The 25,576-nt window shown below is 42.1% G+C and overlaps 1 protein-coding gene across 3 annotated transcripts; it reads right to left on the bottom strand.

Moving 5' to 3' along the window:
- Positions 1-479: 479 nt before the first annotated feature.
- On the bottom strand, positions 480-25,483 carry LOC133460619 (Na(+)/H(+) exchanger beta-like). Of its 3 annotated transcripts, none has more exons than XM_061741288.1 (12): positions 24,880-25,483; positions 18,626-19,086; positions 16,226-16,476; positions 15,935-16,152; positions 13,118-13,314; positions 12,341-12,430; positions 12,154-12,224; positions 11,145-11,318; positions 10,900-11,014; positions 4,265-4,369; positions 4,094-4,166; positions 480-2,549 (listed from the first exon to the last, which is right to left on the bottom strand). In XM_061741288.1, exons 1-12 carry the CDS (start codon positions 25,289-25,291, stop codon positions 2,326-2,328), a joined length of 2,391 nt encoding a protein of 796 aa, XP_061597272.1. In that variant the 5' UTR covers positions 25,292-25,483; the 3' UTR covers positions 480-2,325. The 3 variants fall into 3 exon arrangements, with proteins under 3 accessions (XP_061597272.1, XP_061597274.1, XP_061597273.1); XM_061741290.1 differs by having other exon boundaries at positions 24,876-24,998; XM_061741289.1 differs by lacking the exon at positions 24,880-25,483 and adding an exon at positions 22,939-22,953.
- Positions 25,484-25,576: the final 93 nt, after the last annotated feature.

Genomic DNA, 25,576 nt, shown 5'->3' with positions numbered 1-25,576 from the left:
AACTATAAACAATATATATATTATAGATTAGCTATAACTTATTTGTAGCTTATATCTGACCAACTGGTCATGTGACCACTCTTTTACAACAGAGGTAAAAGTTCATCAGGGCCGCTGGAAAAACAATCCTCAGGTCCAGAGATTCCTGTCTAATGAGCAGTTTAGGTGTTTTATTTCAACAAACCCACCTTCAAGTGAAGCACGAGTTTCTTCGTGTTTTGTCTTTTTCTTCATGTCTTGCTCCTGATTTGTTTTGTCTTTCTGACATGTTGAAATCTCACCTTATGTAGAGGGGTTGGTTCCTTTCCTTCACAATCGGGAGACTTGGTCCAGCGAGGGCTGAAGACGGCGACGTGATGAAGCCAACAGGACCACATGACCTGCAAAAAACCCAAGATGTAATCCTGATCCCCCGCCCCCCTCGTTAAAAGCTTCACAGAAGCGTTTTCTCTTCCAAAAATCCAACCCAGAAACGGAGAAACAAACAGAACAAGCCTTTATTACACACATAAATAACAACTCTCCTTCATTTGACAAATGTTTACAACACGCTGTTTTGCAAAATATAAAAACATCACACTGAGAAGCGGTACATTTTAAGGCAAACATGTTGAGGCGGTCCAGTGGTGCAGGCACGAGGCGGCGGTCGTCTCTTTGACCTCTGGACACAAGTCTCGGGTCGTGCTTTTACAGAAACGAGCTTTTAAACATGCTGAAATACAAGAACCCGTTTACTCGGACCGAGGCAAGCAGCAAGGTTTTAGACGGGGTTTTCTTTCAGCGGGCGGCGTCTGGATGCAGGAATCCCTGAGAAAAACACCGATCATGCAGCAACATCTGGGAGACGCCCAGACTTTGGTCGCGCAACACAGGTAGATGGTTTAGAGGTTTTTTTAAAGCCTGAATCAGCAGAACTGTGCTTCGTAGGACAGGACGACGCTTGTTACGTGCAACACCTGTAATACCTGTTATCGCTGAGGCTGATCATCATGGAATGCTTTACTTTTTTTTTGGTTTTTCCCTCAAAATGATCTTGCAGAAAGCTTCTTAGCAGCAGCAGAGGGACAAATTCACGGCATTAAGCACACAAGTCCAGTCTATGCATGTTTTTGTTAATAAGTGCCCACAAGATGAAGAGCAGCTTTCACCCGGACGAGGCATGCTGAAGGAAACAGACTCAAGCAGCCTTAAAAAGATAATTTATGAAGTTTTGGAGGCACTCAGACGTGTTTTGGCCACAATTTTCCTTTAAACCTTCTTCTTCGTGGGTTTGTAAATGTATAAAAATCGAAATACTGTTTTCAAACATCTCCTCTGACCTAAACTAATAAGCAAAAATAATAGCTTATACTTGTACGGTTGCTGCCACAGGAGAGCTTTTTCATTTCAGGCATCATCTGTGACAGAAAACCATGAAAAAGAATAACTTCCTCCCAATTTTGGATCGTTTCTCCCCCCTTTTTTGTTGAAACTGAGATATTCAGACTTAAAATGACACTCCGACCCGTTTTGGCCACGATTTTCCTTTAAACTTTCTTCTTCGTGGATTTGTAGATGTATAAAAATCCGAATACTTTTTTCAAACATCTCCTCTGACCTAAACTCTACACTAAAGAATGAGCAGAAGTCTCCATCTGGAAACCAAAATAATAGCCTTTACTTTTACGGGTTCCTGCCGCAAGAAAGCTTTTTCATTTCATGCATCACCTGTGACAGAAAACCATGAAAAAGAAGACCGTCCTCCTAATTCTGGATCGTTTCTCCCCCGTTTTGGTTGAAACTGAGATATTCAGACTTAAAATGCCACTCCGACCCGATGATGGTGCCAGGGTCAGTAAAGCTCAGCCTGATGGGTCCAAACATGGCAGTTAATGTAGTGACACTAGAGTCGGCGAAGGATGACGGCAAGGTTCATCTTCTAAACATCACGGATGATTTCATCTGAATCCATAGAGTTTACTTAGTGAACGAGAGGCAAAAGTGAACCTTCCTGATCCTTCTGAGAGTTAAAGACATTGTTCAAGTATTTCTGCAGCTGCTTCTAACACATCAGCCCTGATGTTTCACTCCATCACCGTCCAGATTAAAATGATCCTAACTTTGTGCTTCGAGGGTGGAAAAGTCTTTCAAGCTAGTTCAGACGAGAGCTTCGCCCCATCTGTATGGCAGTTTAATGGCTTCCTTGGAAGCCTGAAACGTCCTGCGGTGCAGCTTTGGCAACAGAACACAACCATCATGATGATGCTGAACAGATGCCAAACCAATATAGGAAATAAATATCAAGCCGGGCTTCAGATCGTGGACGACGATGACTTCTGCCGGTTCTCACAGCACGAAGGAAACGCCTCCTTCCTCATCCTTGTTCGGACCCGGATCACTGAGGCGCCGGGACTTCCTCTCTCTCTGCTCGGCGTCGGCTTCGGGCGCCGCGGCGCTCTGTTTCTGGGACGACTCGTCCAGCAGGCCGACGGTGTCCGGGGGACCGGGGTCCGGTGGAGCGGCTCGGCCGCCGGCGCTCTCGCCGCTGTCGTACGTGTAAACCTTGTGCTCTGGAGGAAACAGACGCCGCGGAGGCTCATTAGTCATTTAAAAACACGTCTGGCTGTTACCAGAGGCCCCGCAACGGGGCAGAAAACCCAGCCCAGGGCCCCGGGCTGACATCAACAATAGAGGGAATGCGCATGACGTCACAGATGCGACTTCACAGCAGGTTTCGCCCACTGAGTGGCAGAAAGACTGAGTGGCAGAAAGACTGAGTGGCAGCGTAAACTTTCAGATTGAGCAACTTGAAAACATCTAAAATGGGAAAGAGCTGTTGTGCGATCGACTGTACTCATAGATTTAGCAAGAAATCGGAGTTATCGTGTTACAGACTGCCGAAAAATAAGCTTAAGAGAGACAAATGGATCGCTGCAATTGGCAGAAACAACTGGATTCCAGGAACCAAACGTGGATTTGCGGTTCCCATTTTGTATCAGGTAATGATGGATTTTTGGGTAGCTAACGTTAAACAGTCAAATCATAAAGTTCGGTGTCCTCATCACTTTAATTTCGCCAACAAATCCTGCCTTGAAGTAGGACCAAGCGTCAAGACTTTTGTATGCCTTCAAGCTTTGCTTCGTGTATTTCCCCGGCGTAGAAATTAAGTACATATAAATATCAGGAAACTGGATTTGTGGCCAAATATTAATGTCTATGGACCACTGGTTCTCCGGGTAACTGTACGGGTCCCTGTCAAGTCTAACTGCCTTTAATTTAAGCTGATAATCAGCTGTTATCCCGTCTTCTCCACTAGTTGCAGCCGTTTTTGACACTCAGTGCGAGTAAGGGGGCGTGGTCCAGTGGGGAAGTGACGTCAATGCAGACCCTCTATTGACGTTTAGGAATAATGATTCACAATTTAAATAAAAATTAAGCGAGCACATCCCTCTGGACACACGAAAAGAAAAAAAATAAGAAGAGGATGAAAATACAAAAGGTGACGGTGGTAAGAATGTCTAAGTTATTTGTGTTACATTATAAAAAAGTCTCGCCGTCTCTTTATCTCAAACTCCCGTCATCCATCGAGCAAGTTTACTGCACAATAAAGTCTTGTAAAGTGAATTCAGCCATTTTCCTATAAACACATTCACAGCCACATAATAGGTTACTGTTTATGTAAAGTTTCCATTAAGGTAGTTATATTATTTATTATATATTTTATATGTTAATTGTTTAATAAAAGATTTTGTGATGATTCTGGGGGGCCCCATGGTCTCTCCTGCCCAGGGCCCCCTGGGGTCTAGGAACGCCCCTGGCTGTTACATTGCTGCAGTTTTCCCCTCCGCTGGACCAGTTCAAGAGTCTAATTCACTTATCCTTTTCTCTTCATGGTAAACTGGCTGCATTAGTACTTTTCTAGACCCCCTCACGGGCCGAAGCATCACATCACATTGGTGGTCCAGTGGGATGTCACACGTCTTCCCAACATGTTAAATAACCATCAGATTCATGAAAACCAGTCTATGTCTGAAAAGGGCGGTTTTCTGTTTCAGGATCAGAAAAAGTGACATCTACTCATCTGTCAATCATCTCATCTCAGTCAGCCACTGACCTGGTTCAAACCAGACTTTCTTCACGGAGGGCGTCTCCTGGCGGTTCGCAGGGACCGTGAGGTAGTGGCTCATCTGTCGGCGCATTTCAGAGCAAGGAAGGAGTTATTTCACAAAAAATAAAACAAATCACAAACAAAAACCCCAAGATCAATAACAGAGTCGGGACTCACCCTCCTCTCCCTTTCCATCTCCACCCGCTGCTTCCTGAAGCGAATTTCGCTCACGTCGTCCTCATACGGGTCGCTGAAGAGGTCGTGGCGGCTGTACGAGCGGAGCTGAGGAGCATCAAGACGACAGAGGGGCGTTACAAACACGACGCACACAAGCCACCGCGGTCGCCATTAGGGCTGGGGAACGATTCAAATGTCAAGAATCGATTTGATTCCGATTCTTAAGATTCAGAATCGATTATCAAGATATAATTTGATCTAATTCGATTTGGATATTGATTTGGGTTAGTGGTATTAAAACAGTTTTTGAGCTGTTGCATGAATTATATGACTGTGAAGTTATGCAACATATTAATACTAGTATTATTTGAGATTCAACAGCAAGTATTGGCAGCTAATGATGCTGTAAGGACCAATCTCCTCCCAGAATGCTGATATAACTGCTTTCAGAAACATTGTGGGGCAGAATTACCAAACAGATCCAGGGCAGCAAACAGAGGCCGTTTTGTTTTGTTTTGTTCCATTTTTGTTCCATTTCGGTTTTAAGATTTTTGAGAATTTGGTTTTTTAGCATTCTATGCAAATGTAACCGCAAGAATGTATATAAAGTAATGAAATATAGACAATTTATGCAATTATAACTGAAAACTAGTGTTGTCCCGATCGGTCGGCCGCCCGATCACGGCATTTTCAAAACATCGGTATCGGCCAAAAAAGTATCGAGACATACCTAGTAATTAATGTTTTTTATATATATTAAATCGTTTTATATATCGTTGCATTTAACGTCACTTCCGGCAGCAGCAGCAGCCGGAAGTGACGAAGTAAGTGAAACTAACATGGTTTACATGTTTGAATTGTGAAATTTTCTATATGTTCATGTATAGAACATATAGAATCAGATATTCTATTCTATTCAGATATAATCAGATCTCTCCCGACTTTTTATCTAAAACTTAGACTGTTTTCTGGTAAAATAGCACTATATCTGGTACATTACTGTCTTTATTTCAACACTCGCTCATTTTCTCTTCCGTAACTTTCACTGTCACCAATCACCGATACATTTTCTGTCCGTTAGCCTGCGTTAGCATTTTAGCATGGCCGCTCCGGCTCCCACCGCTTCACTTCTTTCCTGCTCAGTGTGTGAAATGTTTAGTTATTCCTCTGCCTCCTTTAGTGAAGACGGTAAGTGCTTAAAGTGTAGCTTATTTGCAGGGCTGGAGGCGAGGCTCAGTCAGTTAGAGGTCCGGTTTGGCCAACTAGACCATAGTCCGATAGAATCCTCTGCGGACCGGCCCGTAGCAGCTGAGCGTAACCGCTCCCCTGCAGCTCCCCGGCAGCCGGCCAGGCAGGGCAGCTGGGTGACGGTTCGGAGGAAGGGTAGTCTTAAAGGGCTCACAGAACACCACCACCCGCTTCATGTGTCTAACCGTTTTTCCCCACTCAGCGACACATCTGTTGAGAAACCGACCCTGGTGATTGGAGACTCTATTGTGAGACATGTGAAGCAGACTCCAGAGACCTTAGTTAGGTGTATCCCGGGGGCCAGAGCGGGCGACATAGAAGCAAATTTGAAGCTACTGGCAAAGGGTAATCGTAAATATGGTAAAGTTATCATCAATGTCGGAGCTAATGACTCCCGTCTTCGCCAGTCGGAAGTAACCAGAATGAATATTGTCTCGGTGTGTAACTACGCCAAAACCATGTCGGACTCCGTAGGTTTTTCTGGCCCCCTCCCCAATCTGACCAGCGATGACATGTTTAGTCGCATGCTCTCGCTCCGCCGCTGGTTGTCTCAGTGGTGTTAAGAAAACGACGTGGACTTTATTGACAACTGGGAGACATTCTGGGGAAAGCCCGGTCTGATTAGAAGGGACAGCATTCATCCCACCCGGGATGGTGCAGCTCTTATGTCTAGAAATCTGGCCAATGTTATTAGACACTCCCCCTGACAATGCAGGGTCCAGGCCAGGATGCAGAGCTGTAGTTTAACACACTTCTCTGCTGCTTCTCAAGGACCAACGCCTGCCAACAAAACTGTAGGATTGCATTATGTAATTAGCGACTCTAAAACTGTAGGATTACATGATATTGGCGACTCTGGCCAGGTGCCTAGCAAAATAGAAGTGGTTGCAGTTCCCCGCCCTCCAAAAGTTCACCAGGTGCAGCGTTATAGAGGTGTTAACCAAGATAACCTTGTAAAAATTAAAACCAATGTACATTTGGTACCAATTACAGACCGAAAAATTAGATGCGGACTACTAAATATACGATCATTAAGCTCTAAGTCTCTGTTAGTAAATGATATAATTACAGAGAGCAGGAGTGATATTTTCTGCTTAACAGAAACATGGTTACAGGAGGAAGAGTATGTTAGTTTGAATGAATCAACTCCGCCCGGCTACTTTAATCATCACATTCCTAGAAGCACGGGCCGAGGCGGAGGAGTCGCAGCAATTTATAACTCCGGTCTCCAAACAAAAATTGAACCTAAGTGCAACTATAATACATTTGAAAGCCTCATGCTTGGTCTGAAATTTCCGAGCCGGAAATCAGAGAAGCCAGTTGTGTTAGTGGTAGTGTACCGGCCCCCTGCTGGTGCGTATCTGGAGTTTTTGTCTGAATTTTCAGATTTCCTTTCTGGATTATTGATCAGCACAGATAAATTCATCATAGTGGGTGATTTTAACATTCATATGGATGTTGAAAGCGATAATCTTAAATTAGCCTTCGATTCTCTTCTAGAATCAATGGGTATCTCACAAAAAGTGGATAAACCGACGCACTGTTTTAATCATACTCTCGATCTCGTTCTCACCTACGGTGTTGAAACTGATGGTCTGTTGGTGTCACCTGTAAACTCCCTTTTATCCGACCATTACTTAATAACGTTTGAATTTAATTTTGTTGATGTTGAAGTGCAAAATAGGAGGTATTATTTTAGCAGATGTTTGTCTGATGAAGTTATTGTTAAATTTAGGGAGGCCATTGCTTATCTTACGACAGTGCGAAATAGTGATGTAGTCGAGGCCAGTGACCTGGGTTCTACCTCTGCAGATGTTGATTTCCTTGCTAGTAACACTGCTGATTTGTTGCATTCAGCTTAAGATGAAGTTGCTCCTTTGAAAAGGAGGGTTTCTAGCCACAGGAGCTTAACTCCCTGGTATAATTCAGATATCCGCATGTTGAAACAAAACGTGCGTAAAATGGAAAGGAAGTGGTACTCTTGTAGGTCTGTAGACTCTCATCGTGAATGGAAAGATATTCTAATAGTATATAAAAAAGCCATTCGCAAAGCCAGAACAGCTTATTATTCAACGTTGATAGAGGATAACAAAAGTAACCCACGTTTTCTGTTCAGCACTGTAGCCAGGCTGACAAAGAGTCACAACTCTGTTGAGCCGTGCATTCCTGCAGCTCTCAGTAGTGAGGACTTTATGGGCTTCTTCAACAGTAAAATCGCGAGAATTAGAGAAGAAATCAACCAGCCGGTTGTAGGTGTTTCTTCAGCTTTAGCGACATCCCTAGGCTCTGACTTGTCTCTAGACTGTTTTGATCCTATAGACCTCCCTGAGCTGACTTCACTCGTTAATAGAGCTAAGTCAACCACATGTATGTTAGACCCCATCCCGACTCGACTATTCAAACATATTTTTTCTCTTATTGGTACGACAATACTGGACCAAATTAACTTATCCCTAAGTTTAGGATATGTACCACAGGTTTTCAAAGTCGCAGTAATTAAACCTTTACTTAAAAAACCTTCTCTTGACCCAGACACCTTAGCTAATTATAGACCAATTTCCAACCTTCCATTTGTGTCTAAAATTCTGGAAAAGGCAGTTTCAAGCCAGTTATGTGACTATTTGTATAGAAATGATCTGTTTGAAGTCTTTCAGTCAGGGTTCAGAATGCATCATAGCACAGAGACAGCACTTGTTCGAGTCACGAATGACCTCCTTATGGCCTCAGATAAGGGATTAGTGTCCATACTGGTTCTACTGGACCTCAGTGCTGCTTTTGACAGTATAGATCATGGCATTTTACTGCACAGGTTAGAGGATGTTGTTGGGATTAAAGGGACAGCTCTATGTTGGTTTAAATCATATCTATCTGACAGGTTCCAGGTTGTTCATGTACATGAGGTTTCTTCAGAACAGTCAAGGGTCTGTTATGGTGTTCCGCAGGGTTCAGTGCTAGGGCCAATCTTGTTCAGTTTATACATGCAGCCGTTGGGAAGTATAATCCAGAATCACGGCATACACTTTCATTGTTATGCTGATGATACGCAGCTCTATTTGTCTATGAAGCCGGATGAAATAGAACCGTTAGTTAAACTTCAGGCATGTCTTAGGGACATCAAGGACTGGATGTCCAGAAATTTCCTGCTTCTAAATTCAGATAAAACAGAGGTTATCATTCTTGGTCCAGAGCATTTTAGGAAGGGATTAGATGGTGTTGCGATGGCTTCCAGTGCAACTGTGAGAAATCTTGGTGTTATTTTCGATCAGGATTTGTCGTTTAAACCATATGTCAATCAGGTTTGTAAAATAGCCTTTTTCCATCTCCGTAATATTGCAAAGATTAGGAAAATCCTCTCACAGAGTGATGCAGAAAAACTAGTTCATGCGTTTGTATCTTCTAGATTAGATTACTGTAATGTGTTGTTAGCAGGATGTCCAAGTAATTTGCTGAATAGGCTCCAGCTGATCCAAAATGCAGCAGCACGAGTACTGACAGGAATTAGCAGGAGAGACCACATCTCTCCAGTGTTAGCGTCGCTCCATAGGTTACCCGTAAAATTCAGAATCCAATTTAAAATTTTATTACTTACGTATAAAGCCCAAAACGGCTTAGCTCCGCATTATTTGCAAGACCTGATAGTGCCTTATGTTCCTGTCAGAGCTCTCCGTTCTCAGAGTGCAGGTTTACTCGTAGTTCCTAGAGTATCTAAATGTAGATTTGGAGGGCGGGCGTTCTGCTATCAGGCACCACTACTATGGAACCAACTTACAATCTGGGTTAAGGGGGCTGACACCACCTCCACCTTTAAAACTAAACTTAAAACATTTCTGTTTAGTAAAGCCTATAGTTAGTGTTTAGTAAACCTCTAGCTGGTGTTGGTAAATCTCTAGGTAGTGTAAACTTTAGTGTGTCAGAGTCGCTCCTGTGGTTTCTTGTGCTGGCCCCCCCTTCTCCTCCCTTTTCTCTCTTTTGTCCATGTTGCAGCATCCTTTGCCGGACACCGGAACCTGCAGGTGGTCGTGGGTGGCTTGTAGCTTGCATTACGGAGCACAAGTCTTTCCCCGACCCTGCACCCCAACCTGGGACTTGCTGATTGGGCCGGAGCTTCGGGAGCTGCGTGCTGGCCTGCGGTCCCCACCCCTGGTCATCCCGTTGCTGGCCCCCCCTTCTCCTCCCTTTTCTCTCTTTTGTCCTGCAGGTGGTCGTGGGTGGCTTGTAGCTTGCATTACGGAGCACAAGTCTTTCCCTGACCCTGCACCCCAACCTGGGACTTGCTGATTGGGCCGGAGCTTCGGGAGCTGCGTGCTGGCCTGCGGTCCCCACCCCCGGTCATCCCGTTGCTGCTTCCACCTGCCTGCTGTGCTGTTGCCGTCCCTGACCCACCAGTCTGGCCGTCGGCAGGAGGGTCCCCCCCTACGAGCCTGGTCCTGCTCAAGGTTTCTTCCCTCCTAAAGGGGAGTTTTTCCTTGCCACTGTTTGGCTTAAGGTTTTTCTCCCACTAGGGGAGTTTTTACCTGCCATTGTTTATGTAATAACTGCTCGGGGGTCATGTTCTGGGTATGGGTCTCTGTAAAGCGTCTAGAGACAACTCTGTTGTATTAGACGCTATATAAATAAAATTGAATTGAATTGAATGTTGCATTAAGCTGCTGTTATTCATTTCATGCCATTCAGAATGTTGCACTAAGGTTAAGCCAAAAAGTATTTTAATTTTCTTGTGTTTGTGAGTTTGACTGGATATCATTCAATTACTTCTTTTGAAGTTAAATGTATTTATTTTTGTTATTGCACTATTCTGCACTTTTTGTTTTAGTTTACAATTTCATGTTTTTACATTTTGTGGCACCAGTGCTTATAAGCTTTGTTGAAATATATGTCCATGTTGTTCTCCAATGGACAATAAAAGAAACTTGGGATAATTTAGTTTTAGTCCTCTTTTTCTTTTTTCTTTAAATTCATTGCCAAAATGTATCTGATCGGGAAAAAGTATCGGAAATGTATCGGGAGCCAAAAAAAAGTGATCGGATCGGGAAAAATTGGGATCGGCAGATACTCAAACTCAAGTGATCGGGAGCTAAAAAATCCTGATCGGGACAACCCTACCGAAAACTTTAAATGTGTTTAAAGGTATGAAAACATTAAAGGCCAAAACATGGCACCAGTTATTCTTGTGTCCACATTTTTATTCTCCTTTTTTGGGCATAAACAAAAAAATACCAAAAGTTGTAATGATGGAAAAACAAAAAACAAAAAAAAAAAAAACAATCGATCTTTAGACATAAATTTTTAGGAATTAATATGGGAATCGATTTAGAATCGGAAATTAGATTTTTTTTCAACACAGGCCTAGTCGCCGGGGCCACACCCGTCCCGCCGGGTTTCCTCACCCTCTGCCGGGTCGTCTGCAGGTTGCGTCGCAGGATTTTCCTGATCTCCTCCTCGCGGGACTTGGAGATGCTCGGCATGGCTCTTCGCTTGGCCGCCACTCGTTGCTGGATGTTTCTGAGAGGAAATACACGTAAATATGAACCGTATAAGACCCAAAACCTTCAGATTTAATCGCCTTTAAGGACAAAACAAGCAGCGTTTGTCCTTGTTTTACGGTAATGTCGTGTCTCGGAGGGACACTCACTGCATGGACGCGGTGGACTCGATGGACGGCAGCTTGGCGGCGCTGCCGCTCTCCACCAGCATCATGGCCTGTTTCATCTCCAGCTTGTTGTAGAAGGAGATGAGCTGAGGCTCGGTGGATCGATCGCCAGCGATCAGCCACTTCTTCACGTAGGACTTGTTGAAGCGGTTGATCCTGGAGGCAGCAGAGATGCCAGTCTTTATCAGGAGCCCCCCCACTTTAACAGGCCCCACCTGAACCCCGTCACCCACAGCCTGAACACAAACCACTGACATACTCATTAAAACCCTTAAAATAATTCACATAATTCACTTTTCTTCCAGTATTTACCTTGTTTCTTCATATTCCTGTTCGGACGGTTTTTAGGTTTAAAACACAACTAAGTCGCTCCGTTTCCATCCAAATGTCAAGTTTTAAGTTCCTAATTAGGATAAAAACATTTGGCTTCATCTCCTACATCCCTGATCTCTCTGTCAGGTTGCATAAAAGTGTCAGGCGAGGTGGGAGGAGCTTAATTGTGTGCTTTAAAATGTAACGATTTTTTAAATAATTGGTCATTTACACTTTAATTTTCTAATTATTTTTGTCAGACAAGAATTTTTAGGTTTTATAAATACCTGACATGTTTCAGCGATTCCTTTCGCCTTCAGTCACAAGATGGAGCAGAGAAAGAGCTATCAATCTATCAATCATTTCCATGTCTGGGCGAAAGGAATCGCCGAAACATGTCAGGTATTTATGAAACCTAAAAATTCTCGATCACTCCTGGAAATTATTGTCTGTAAAACCATGGACAAAATGAACTTTATTAAATTGTCAATTACACTTATTTAGTTTTGGTTTCTGTTTTTGTCTGAAAATACAAACTGCTGAGCATAGTTTAAACCGTAGCAGCAAATTTTGGCAATTTTTGCAAATTAATTTATGATACTATTATCAGAAAAGTGCTAAAACAAATATTCCATTTTCCCTTAAATACAGTAATTAACTAAATGAAGGAAAACCGTACTTGTCCTTCCAGTGATGATGTCCGTAATGCCCACAGATGTCTTCAATTCCCGTCAGGAGATGATCCAGGAACTGGTGGAAAAATGCTGTTATTTACACATATTCTAATGGGTCAAACCTTTTTTTAGGTTTGTTGGTTTGAACTCAAGAGTCTGATCAGATTTACTATCCTTAACTGAACGCCTCACCTGTGTGTGAATCTCCTCGTTTATTGATCCTTTGCTCTCCTCCTTCTTCTTCACGGCCAGCAGCTCCACCAGAGGCCTGATCGTCATTCCCTGGAGACGGAGACAGAAATATGACCAAAACAATACGTTGAGCTTAATTTTCCCTCCAAAATAGAAACAAAAAGAAAAAGCAACGTGCAGTCTACGACAATCTGTGGTCGTATAAATCCACACGTGAGCAGGTTGTTGCAACTCCCAACCACCAGAGGTCAGTAGGGACTTAGCTGGCGTATGAGTTATCCTACAAGTTGGTTTTTATGGTAAATAACTTATTTTTCTACAATTAGCCAAAAAGCCATAGAAATTCTGCGTTATTACTTTAGAGATTTTATTTTTGATGTATATCTGTTTTATTTGTACATTCAGAGTTTTTAAAAGGAGCCACAGCCAAAAGTTTAGCAATAAAAAAAAAAAAAGTTTATTTTTTGCTTCCTTAAAGAGACAATAATCTATCAACTAGTGATATTCGATACCACAATTTCCTTTCCGGTATCGGGTAAAATTCAGGCTGGTATCGGCGATACCAATTCGATACAGATACATTGTGCAAAACCACCTAATGTGCCCGGTAAATCTAAAAATATTGGTGTATTTTAGATAGTAGATAGAGTTTAAGAAAACAAGACATCAGTTATCTAGCTATTCATTTTAAAGCCCTAATCGGAAGTATTGATATTTCAGTATTGATCATCACTACTATCAACTTCCTGTGAAGTTGTTCCGATCAAACGTCAACACCTGCACGAAGACGGTGAAGAAGATGACGGTGATGATGGCGGTGAGGAACATGTTCTTCGTCTCGCTGTCGGTCAGCAGGAAGCCCAGCGAGAAGGCGATGGCGCCGCGCAGGCCGCCGTAGGCCACGATGAACTGGTCCTTCTTGGTCAGCTTCACGATGCGGAACTTATTGATTATGAACGTGAGACCGATCACCCCTGAAACGAGAGGAGAAAACAAAACCAATAAAAAACACAATCAAAGATCAAGTTCATTCAGCCATTTAACATTCTGTAAAAAAAGAAAAAAGGTGGTTAATAACCATCCTATCTAAAATATACGTTAGGCCACACAAATGTGTAACTTTAATACTCGAGCTAAAAATTCTTTATTCAAACACGCTTCAGCTAATAAAGAAATGTAGTGAAATTAAATTTACTAAATGTTGCTTGTCCTCCAGAGAAAAAAAGAATATACTGATGATCCGACGTCTTGGTGACTTAAAAAAAAGACTATTTAAAAAAATTAGATCAGGTTAAACACAAACTAGTCCAAGGCTGGATTAGTGAGCAAACTGACTTTAATTTTATTTTCAGGTTAACAATAATATAATTTGGCTTTAATTGCACGCATTTAGTTTATTTGCATACTCATGACGTATTTACTAAACGAGCTTGTTAAGGGACAAAAAGACCACACAGGTCTGAAGAAAACAAACAAACAACACGTTAGTTAATAGTTAACTACAACATGTCGTGCCATCTTTGGTACACATTATTAAACATCCACAAAAAAACAGTTTACAGTCAAAGTAGGATAAAAAAGCTCCAACTTAGGGTCCAACCTTCCATCTCATTTGAGTTATATATAGTTGCATCTAATCTCATGTCAGCTATTTACCATGTCTGGGTTTCTGAGGACCTACTCCAGGATCTGGAACCGGTTTAGCTCGTACCCAACAACTAATACCTCCGTACAGCACCCTGAACACGAGAATAAGATCTCTAATACCTCCGTACAGCACCCTGAACACGAGAATAAGATCTCGCCCGAGACTGAGCAGAGTGAGACGTGTCCGTGAACTAGATTTGTTGTTCTCGAGACCACTTTCGTGTGGTCTCGGTCTCGGGTCTCGGATAATTGAGATGTCGTTGCACCAAGGTGACAGAATCTGGTGATCAGCAGTTCTTCCTTTAGTTAATGTACAGTTTGGTAAACTATTTGTATTTTGCATTTGATTTCATGTTTTGGTGCATCTGCATGTGTCTGTCATCGTTGTGATTGATTAAGCATCAGGTCCATTTCAGTGATGCTGATATACGGTGTAATCTGTACGGTGTAATCTGATTACTATAATGGTAAATAATGTCATTTCAAGTCTATAATATTTAAAATTCAGGTTTCATTTCCAAATTAGGTCCAATTTAAATCAGTAACATTTACTATTCATTCCTTTTCTGAGGTGGAGGGGGGTGTTGGAGGCTGGTTATTCTGGTAGATACTTTGGGACTAGTTAGTTGTCGTGTCAATCCTTAAAAGCACTAGAGTCAATCCTCCAATAGTGTAGAAATAGCGGTAGTGCAGTCGCCACACATATCTGATCTCAGCTGATGGATGAAAACATTTATATGGAGTTCAACATCATCATCCACTTCTCTGTGTTATTGTGCTGCAGTTGAATAAAACCTCATATGGAAACTAGCTGAACCAGGATGGAGCTGATGTTATACTATACTGGCCTTGTTTGGTTGGGGGATGTATATACATTCCTGTGTTGCTGAGGGGTAATGAGAGCGTGTCACTGGTAGTGGATCGGATAGTGTGTGTGTGTGTGAGTGTGTGGGAGGGGAGGAGTTATGTGTACTGTTGCTTTCTAAATATTGTACCTATGACCTGTATTTGTTTTTACTGTAATTTGTTGCTTTTATTACTACGCCTTGTGTTCCTTCTGGCAGGGGGACTGCCAATGGAAATTAGCTTTTTGGCTACAATTGGGTCGGTTTACATTTTTAAAATGTTCATTAATGTACATTGTCCCTCTATAACAAATAAATGCAAAAAAAACTCACGCAAGATCAGGAAATTACTAGGTATATTTTTGGTCTCGGCCTTGATACTCTCTGGTCTTGGTCGCGGTTTAGGCGGTCTTGACTACAAGTCTACGTATACCACCCATTATGATGCTCTCTCTAATAAGATCCTGGTTCCTGGTGTGTCGTTAGTAGAAGAAAACGCCGGCCAAGAGAACAAGAGGCAAAAGGAAACTCCACCTTTGACTTTTTTGGTTTCTGGTGAAGTGCGGATCAATACTGAAATATTGATACTCCTGATCTGTACGCTCTAAAATTGATTCTCAAATGAAAATATCGATACTTCAGTCATTTGTGGTATATAATTAACAGGAATACGGTGGAAAGTAACTAAACTATTCAGATTTTGTCTAAATGACATGATGCTGATAGGAACTACTTTTTTCATTTTCATAGTAGTTCTTATTGTTGTTTATTATTCTCATTTATTTTAATGGTTTTATTATTTCACTTAGGATCTTTTTTTAGTGATAGAAACACCTTTTTCAAACACTGGTTTTGTATTCTTAAACTATCTAACATACACACACATATACATATATATATATATATATATATATATATATATATATATATATATATATATATATATATATATATATATATATATATATATATATATATATATATATATATATATATATATATATATATCTGTATCGAATCGGTATTGCCGATACCAGCCTGAATTTTACTCAATATGGGATTGGAAAGAGAATCGGTGGTATCGAGCCTCCCTGGTACTCACCCAACACCCTGGACAGCAAACAGAAGAGGAGCGTGAATGAGACGAAGGTCCAGTTCCAGTTGTGAGGTCCCTCCACCGTGGAAACTCCCAGAAAGATGAAGATGAGCGTCTCGCTCACGCTGCTCCACATCTTCAGGAAGTACTTGATGGTGGTGTAGGACTTGTGGGAGATGTTGGCCTCCACGTAGGGCCGCATGACCACGCCACATGCAATCAGACTGGGACAGACAGGAGGTGACGTCACAACGGGGCGCGGTCTCTTCAGCGCTAACACCTGAGCAGGCTACTCACGACATAATCCCCGACAGGTGGAACACCTCCGCCGACAGGTACGCCATGTAGCTGTACAGGAAGACGAACAGGGGCTCGATGACGCGGGTGTGCGACGTGAAGCGGGACGTGAAGGCGCCCAGGATGCCGTAGATGACTCCCACCATGATGCCCCCCAGGGAGACCACGAAGAAGGAGACGACGCTGAGGAAGGCGTCCATGACGGTCACGGTCCCGGCGTGGGAGAACTCCTCGAACAGGTGATAAAGGACCTGCGGAGAGACGTGTCCAGGTCCTTTAAAGCTCTGCTCTAAACCAGTGATTCTCAACCGGGGGCCCCTAGTGGTCCGTGGTGGAACTGCAAGGGGTCCGTGGGTCCATGAGATATATATATATCTTAAAAAGATCCTCTGACATTTATAGAAATATACTATTATTTTACTCAAATGTCACAGAGACCTTTATCTACCTAAACTACAGAGGGTCACATTACCTTATTTTACTCTTTACAAGTGTAATTCGTTGTATTTTAATAAGATATCTTGCAGCCGTTTGCATTGTTGAAGTTACTGCATGATACTGTTAATACAAACTTGACACCATCTGCAACCTTTTCAAATTATGAGCCCTCTAGTTTCAGCTGGATATACCCTTCATTTATTTAAAATGATTTTATTGTGAAAGATTTGCAGGAAGCTGTTGGGGGAACGCTCATTTTCTTGCAAAGTCCAAGTTAGCGCTCGAAATTGCAATAACGTTAAAAAAAAAAAAAAGAAGAAGAAGAAGAAGAAGAAGAAGAAGATGAAGAAAAAGAAGTAGACAATGATGGCTCGTAAAAGTATTAATTAATTATTAAACATTAATTAATTCATATTTAATGATGAACATTCGCTACAGCAACTGAAAAACACGTCATTCTTAACCGGTGGTACGTGGACCCCTAGTGGTCCGTGGTGTAATTGTCCGTGATAATAAAATATATATTTTTCAAAAGATCCTCTGACATTTATAGAAATAGATTGTTGAAGTTACTGCACGACACCATTAATACAAATGTAACATGATCTGCATCCTTTTCAAATTATGAGCCCATAATTTAAATATAAAACGTCCTCCCGTATTTGCATTTTCTCGTTTTATAATATAATAATTCTTAAAAACCCTTTCTATGACTCTCCAAACTTAATTGTCACTAACTTCACGAGAACTGCCACCTGCTGTAGCCTGGGTGGCAGTTCTCGCGAGGTTTAGTGGCAACAACTGGAACAAACTCGGAGCAACAAATCAGAGATGGATGGATGTAACGAGAGAGAAGACATTTCTGCTAAAAAAAGCGAAGACTTTGTGTAAATATCTCTAAAAATGGGAAACCAAAGTTATTTTTCTAAAGAGGAACAGGATGGGGCTCAGTTACGAGTTCTGAAAGATGTATAACTGCGTTTTTTGGTGTCTCACGGGGGAAGGACCATCAGCAGCACCAGCCAGAGAGCCACATGAGTGGAAATGACAAATAAAGGAAATGTAAATGTTTCACTTGAAGACAATCAATGTGTATATAAACTGAAAATATTCAAAATAAATAAATGCCCTTTAGTTCCCTGATCCAGGCTCTATTATAGGAATTACATACACAGGAATGTCCACAGCATTTCAGTGTCAATAAAGGTTGGCCGATCAGATTCTGAACTCATAATTGTAGTTTATAAATGTTTGACAGGTAGATATTTTAGATTTCTGTCTTAAAATGTAAAATACTGGACCCCGGTTGGGCTGGTGGGACGGCGGGCGGCGGAGAATTTCCCTTATTTTTAAATCCAAGACTTGACAGGTATGGCCATTCGTTTTTTTTGTTTTTTTTAAATGCTTTTATTGTGAAATATTTGCAGGAAGCTGCTGGGGGAACGCTCATTAACCGGTAAAGTTCAAGTTAGAGCTTGAAATTACAATTATTAAAAACAAAAACAAAGAAGATGATAAGCACAGTAATACAAAGAAGCAGAAATTAAGAAGTAGACGATAATGGCTAGTATTAAATAAAAGACTGCTTGTTCTGAATGTAGCAGACTGAGACACCGGAAAAGAAAAAGAAAACAGAGTAAAAAAGATCTTCTAAAAAGGGTTTTATTTTAAAAACACTGGACTTAAAACATACTTAAAAACACAAGACGTTTCGGTGTTCATCCAAACACCTTCATCAGTTGTTTGGTCCACAGGAAGTAGTTTTTAAGTATGTTTTAAGTCCAGTGTTTTTAAAATAAAAACCCTTTTTAGAAGAACTTTCTACCTGGATAAATGAATCTCCACAGACAGAGTAAAAAAGAGACTTTCTAAAGAAGAATATATCATATTGGGATTTACAGGAACTGTGAGTCCTAAGAGCTGATCACAGATCTCCAGGGGGTCCAGGACCTCCGAACTCACCACGGTCACGGCGTCGTTGAGGAGCGACTCCCCGAACACCAGGATGTGCAGCAGCTCGTTGATGTGGATCTCTTCGAACACGGCCAGCACCGCCACGGGGTCCACGGCCGAGATGATGGAGCCGAAGAGCAGGCAGGACAGCAGGTCCACGTGGGCCACGCCGGCCGCCTGGATCCGGCACACGGCGAACATCATCCCGCCCACGAAGAAGGCGTTCCACAGCGTCCCCACCACGGCGAACACCAGGATGGTGCCCAGGTTCTCCGTGAAGGGCCGGATGGGCAGGAAGTAGCCGGCGTCCAGGATGATGGGAGGCAGCAGGTACAGGAAGAAGAAGGTGGAGTCCAGCACGGGGGCCTTCTCGTCCATGGCCTTGATGATGCCGCCGACCAGCAGGCCGACGAAGATCAGCAGGCAGCTCTCCGGGACCACGTTGGACACTCGGGGGATGATGTGAAAACCTGGGGGGTGAAGGATGGAGACTGTTAGATAAACCTGCTATGGATCATCTGAGAGCTCATCGGACAGCTTCAGCACCAGACGTCTCTCCTGCAACTTAAAATAAAACACAGTTTACAGCTTTTCAAAACAAAAGCTTCATAAATATTTCCCTCAGTGGATCCGTCCTGAGACAGATGTGGACTCGGACCTGCAACACTGGGTCACGTGTTCTGGAGAAAAACTATCAAATTACTGCGAGAATAGTTTTAAGACAAATATTTGACATAAACGTATTAATATAGAACCATCGGTGGCGGTTCTGGAAATTATTGATTCAAGGAAAGCAGTATGTAACACAGTATGGTCTCGCCTACTTGCACTAAAAGCGATAGTACTTAACTGGAAACAAAAGACAGACAGACGTGAGACATTTAGAGAATTTAGAGAAAAATCTGATTCTTACTGAAAAATCAGGGAAGGAAGTTCTATAGAATTTGGCAGCCGTTTATTGATTGTTTTAAGCGCAACACACTCTGATGGAAAGTTTTAGAAGTGCTCTTAACCCTCAATACAAGTAGACCTGTAATCAGTCAGTTACCACAACAGTAAAATATACCACTTAAATCTCTACATTTGGAATATCTTCAAGTGCCTATTGGTACGTATTCATGTGCCTTGTTCTGTTTTGTGTCTTTGTACTCTAATTGAAAAAGTCAAGAATATTTGTCAAAGTTTCTGGAAATCAATTCATTCCTTCACACAATCAGTATTAGAAATTAATTTTGAGTTAAGCTCCAATTTGTATTTATTAAATGACACACTGGATCTTCAGTTAGATCGGAAAAAAAGCAGGATATTAATTATGATCACATACTTCGCTAAGAAATGCATACTTTTACTTTGGAAAGATGATTCCCCTCCAACTTTCAAGTTTTTTTTGGATCAAATTTCAGTTTTTTTACCATTGGAAAAATTAACTTTAGAAAAATACAACCGTGCTCATATTTTTCAAGAATTTTGGTTCCCATTATTCTCAAAACTGGATAATTTTTCCAAAGGGGACCAATGAGTATCTTTATTTTCGAACTTGTGCCTTATATGTATGTATGTTTGTATGTATATATGGGTATATATATAGTTTGATATCGCTGTTGCTGCCATTATATATATTTTTTTATTTATTTTTTTTTTTAATATTTACTTAATTTTGTTCTCCCTTAATGTATGTTTTTTTTTTTTTTTTTTTTCCCTAGGGTAATTATGGGGAGGGTAGGAATGTGGGTATAACAGAAATCATGCATGTGAAAATGTGAATTGTGAAAATTATTGTGAAATAAAAAGATATTAAAAAAAAAAAAAAAAAAAAATATTTGTCAAAAAAAAAAAAAAAAAAAAAAAAAACTTTACATGAATCAAAGTGATGATTTCCGAAAGTTATATTTTAATTTACAAATAAAAACAAGTGAGTTTTTTCAAAACCCCCAGGCATCATTTCCTTGGGCCTGAGCTCCTGCTCTGGAGCAGTGAGGGGTCTCGGGCCGGCGGTCCTGGCCCTCCTCGCCCTCCTGACTCTGCACACTGAGACGTTTGTTATCGAGCGGCGCGTTGGGACAGGAAGTGGGACCGGCCCTCGCAGACGGCAGCTGGACCGGCAGATAAGACACAACAGCCGCTCTGTGTTCGTTGCCAACGGAAACCACGGGAGAGACTTCTGCAACCATCACAATCTTCATGTTTGGACCCGAGCGGATGATAAACAACGTCTCACTGCATCTTTATGTCATCTTTATTTCCCACGTCCCATGTGCAGCGGTAAATGAGGAAATGTCATTTATTGACATGAAAAATAAACCCGGAGGATTCTGGGACTGGCCTCTTTTCCCACGTTTGCTGCCTCCATGACAAACTGAATTATCTGTGGTTTATATTTGTTTTCTCTCAGTCTCCATGGAGACAGTATTGACATTATCACAGGTCATCACCCCCCCCTGCAAGCATAGTTCGCTCCAGAGACGCACATTTCTGGTGAGTTTTTTCTTCCCACAGTCACCAAATGCCAAAGTTGCCAATCCGCCCTCCTTCTCAGACGCGCCCCTTTTTAAGATTAAAAAACAACAACAACACTATTTTAATGTGTTTAGTTCAGTGGTTATTTCTGTAAACAGCTCTAAGAATGTAGAGATGCAGATCTCCATGCCAAAGAGCAAAAACCTCCTCCTGCGGACAGATGAGGAGAGACGAAACCTTCCTGTCACCAATTAATCCAACTACTGATAATTTGCTTCTTTAGAAAAAAACCACATCATTAAAATAGTAATTTACATTTGCTTGGGTAAGCTTGGGGCCAAATAATATTTAAACTTCAACTGTAGCACAAAAACTAAAATGACCCAACTGTGGAAACTGGAACAATATTAAAAAAAAAAACAAGAAAAAAAAAAAAACGGACAAATTTGCGACGGAACTGTATTTTAAAAGTTCCATTTATTTAATCAAAATGTTAATAGATAACTGAGATTTGAGTTTATCCGACTGTGACAAGCTGATAATAAACCCAATACCAGTCCATCGGGTTGGGGTATGTTGAGCAGAAACTTGGGTATGACCACTTTAAAACACAGAAAAGTTACTTTCTGGTTTAAACTCATTGATTTATTGGGGGGGTTATTTATCAGTTACTGTTTGTACAAGGTCCTCGGTGTTGTGAAAGGTTCATGCCAATAAAATTAAATCTGCCAGGAGCCCCATCATCTAAAGATGGAGTGCAGCTGCTCCGGAGCTGAAAGGTCAATCCAAGATATTAAATATAGAGCATCTCCGGAGAAATACGATCCCTCGCTTTAATTCATCTGAATGTAAACAGGAACATTGTTTCGACACCAGCTGGACCCATCAGGCCCCTCACAAAATAACGGTTGTGGTTCAAAAGTGGAGTAAAAGTATCCCAAACTCTCAGCTCTTACTAAAAAACCTAGTATCTCCAACTTCCATCATCCATCCATCCATCCCTGAAAGGTGTCCAGGCAGCATCCTCACCAGATACTGAAACCACCTTTACTCCGAGCCTCTCCCTCTTTATCCTGGAGGAGGAGGTTTCTGGACACGAGTGTTTGTATGAGTCGTGTTGTCAGGGGCCGTTGTCAGGGGCTTCCCCTGTCATCACCACAGGTGATGGGTTGCAGCTTCACCTGCTGTGATGTTGCAGACTTCCAGCTGCTTGTTTTAAATGTTTGTTTTTAACTAAAAACACTAGTCGAGGGAGACGTTTCTTAGACACACATTTACATTTCTACAACTCCAATATGAGATAAACCCGCCTGAGAAACTTTCTGGGAGACTGGTGACTCCGTCAGCCCTGATGACCGACCCCTGACGAAAATTGTTTAAACCAAATCATGAAATGGTCGAGGAAGCTGATTGGTGAGTCTCAGCTTCAGCCAGAATCCCTGTATACTAACCAGTTACAGAGGATAGCTGGCTCTATTTTAAAAAACAACTCCCACCCTCTTAAAGGTGAGTTTCAGCTGCTCCATCAGGTCGGAGGTTCACGGTACCTGCTTGCGAAACCAAACGTTATAGAAACAGCTTTGTACCAGCAGCCATCAGTGCTATTAACAAGTGAGAGAAACTGCAACACAACCTTGTATTTATGTTTTGTATTGTTTCCTTTATCTTGTTTTTATGAAAAGGCACATTTCTTTATCCTTTGGCTTGGTTTGAATATTTTAGTGTTTTTTTTATCTACTGATGTGTTGTTGAGTGTATGGTTTTGGATTGTATGAGGAATCACTCACTGTAAACCAAATTTACCCAAGGGTACAATAAATAAATCTAATCTAATCTAATCTTGCCCCCCCACCACTTCTACTCACCCAGCTTCATGAGCAGCGCCAAGAAAAGAGTGGAAACAGATGAGAAAAGAGGAGAAAAGGGTGGAAACAGGCAAGAAGAGTGGAAACAGGTGAGAAAAGAGGAGAAGAGTGGAAACAGACGAAAAAGGGGTGGAAAGAGATGAAAGAGGAGTGGCAACAGAGGAGAAAAAGATGAGAAAAGGAGGAGAAACAAACGAGAAAAGAGAGAAAAAGTTTGGGTTCACTGAATCTGAATGTTGGCGTTAACGCAGTGAAACTGTAAATAATTTTAGGACCAAACTTTTGCATCTTTGCTCCTGAAAAAACAACCAAAATGTGTGAATTTGGTCTCACTGGGGCAGTCAACGTTTCACACATATAAAAATGTGACGTTCAGCAGGTGATGGGGGGGCAGCAGCAGCATCACCACAGGTGATGACAGCAGGGGCAGCTTCACCTGCGGTGACGATGCAGCCTTCCAGCTGCTTGTTTTAAATGTTTGTTTTTTAACTAAAAACACTAGTCGAGGGAGACCAATATGACATAAACCCGCCCGAGAAACTTTCTAGGAGACTGGTGACTCCGTCAGCCCTGATGAGCAGAGGTGTCAAGTAACGAAGTACAAATACTTCGTTACCTTACTTAAGTAGACATTTTGGTTATCTATACTTCACTGGAGTAATTATTTTTCAGACGACTTTTTACTTTTACTCCTTACATTTTCACGCAATTATCTGTACTTTTTACTCCTTACATTTTAAAAACAGCCTTGTTACTCTATTTCATTTCAGCATTTAAAAAAAAACTATCCAGTTAAATTGCTCCATCCGGATAGAGTGAATTTGGTTGTGGTTGTTTCAGATGTTCTTGTCCAGTTTTGTTCTTACATCCGTTCCCTCAGATTCCTGCAACTAAACTTGGATGTACATTCCAATAAAGGTTAGGATAAATGATGACATGCCTCTGAAGTTTGACTTTTTGCACCATTACAATACTTATAGGCAACTAGTCATCATATCTACATACAGGTAAGCTTAGGTTATTTGACACTTCCAAAACCAACTTCTGATATACTTAAAAGATCTGTTATTTATAGAGCCACCCAACAATGGAACACATTACCTGCAAATATGAAAAGTATCAAAAGCAAATATTTATTCAAAAGATCTATTAAACAAAAATTTATGAGTGAGACCACACAGTTAGAATAATCAATGTTTTTGTACATGATGCTTGACAAATGTTTCTCTATTTTTATATCTCTATTTTTATATTATTGCCATTTTTAATGTACTTAGATTTAGACTGACAAGTGTCAGTTTATTTTGTATGTTGTATTGTATGTTTATGTGATGTTTTATGTGGACCCCAGGAAGATTAGCAACCACGACAGTGGAAGCTAATGGGGATCCGAATAAAGAATAAAGAATTAGGAATATCTCCTGCTCTCTGAAACACATGTTAATGCTCAATAGTACACATATATGGTTCTTTAATATATTTGCATTATACTAAGATGCATTCATTTTCAATGGCTTTTGTCCTTAATGACTTTTTCCCCCCTTACATTACTTTTACTTTTATACTTTAAGTAATTTTGAAACCAGTACTTTTATACTTTTACTTGAGTAAAAAACTTGAGTTTATACTTCAACAGGAGTATTTTTAAACTCTAGTATCTATACTTCTAGCTGAGTAATGAATGTGAATACTTTTGACACCTCTGATAGGGGGGGAGCAGCAGCATCACCACAGGTGATGGGTTGCAGCTTCACCTGCGGTGACGATGCAGCCTTCCAGCTGCTTGTTTTAAATGTTTGTTTTTAACTAAAAACACTAGTCGAGGGAGACCAATGTAAGATAAACCCGCCCCAGAAACTTTCTGGGAGACTGGTGACTCCGTCAGCCCTGCTGACCGACCCCCGACCCCCCGGTGCCAGCGCGTCCATCACCACCACTCACCCAGCTTCATGAGCAGCGCCAGCAGGATCCACAGCGAGATCTCGAACGGCTTCTTAACGTGCTCGTAGTTGAAGTCCAGCACGGGGAAAGCCTTGCCGTGGCCGCTGGAGTTGTCCGGCTGGTGGCTGGGGTCCGGACCGGGGGTCCCCAGCAGGTCCTGCGACCCCTGGGAGCCCGGGACGAGCAGCAGCAGCAGCAGCAGCAGGCAGGCGAGGCCCCACGGCCGCGGGGCACAGGGCCCCCGGGGGCCGCGGGGGCCGGGGCCGGGCTCCGGACCAGGCTCGGCCATGTTCACGGGGTCTGAGGGCCGCAGCGCGGGGCGTCGCCGGCCCGGAGGAAGAGGAGGGGGGAGAGGATGAAGAGGAGGAGGACGGAGAAGGCGCGTCACGGAGACGCGCAGACCTTTACGCATCAACAGGTTCCAATTACGCACAGCTGGAGAAGAAGAGCCGCCGCGGGTCGATCGCGACGGACGAGCTGCTGCTCATCTCTTCCTCCTCATCATCACAGTCAGCTGGAGACGAAGAGCATCACCCACGGTCCTGCCCCGCGCAGGTCCCTGCCTGTAATAGATCCATGCCCTGCCTCTGTGGCCGGCAGGATGTTTCCTCCTCAAACAGTTAACTTCTGTCCATCACGCACGAATCGCTCTGCTCTCCTTCAACCAGCAGTTCGAGGGAAAGCGACATCTGCTGGA

The sequence above is a fragment of the Cololabis saira genome, chromosome 15, assembly GCF_033807715.1.
Source record: "Cololabis saira isolate AMF1-May2022 chromosome 15, fColSai1.1, whole genome shotgun sequence".
NCBI lineage: Eukaryota > Metazoa > Chordata > Actinopteri > Beloniformes > Belonidae > Cololabis > Cololabis saira.
The sequence above is the reverse complement of the archived record's forward strand: the minus strand, read 5'-3'. Positions and strand labels throughout refer to the sequence as shown.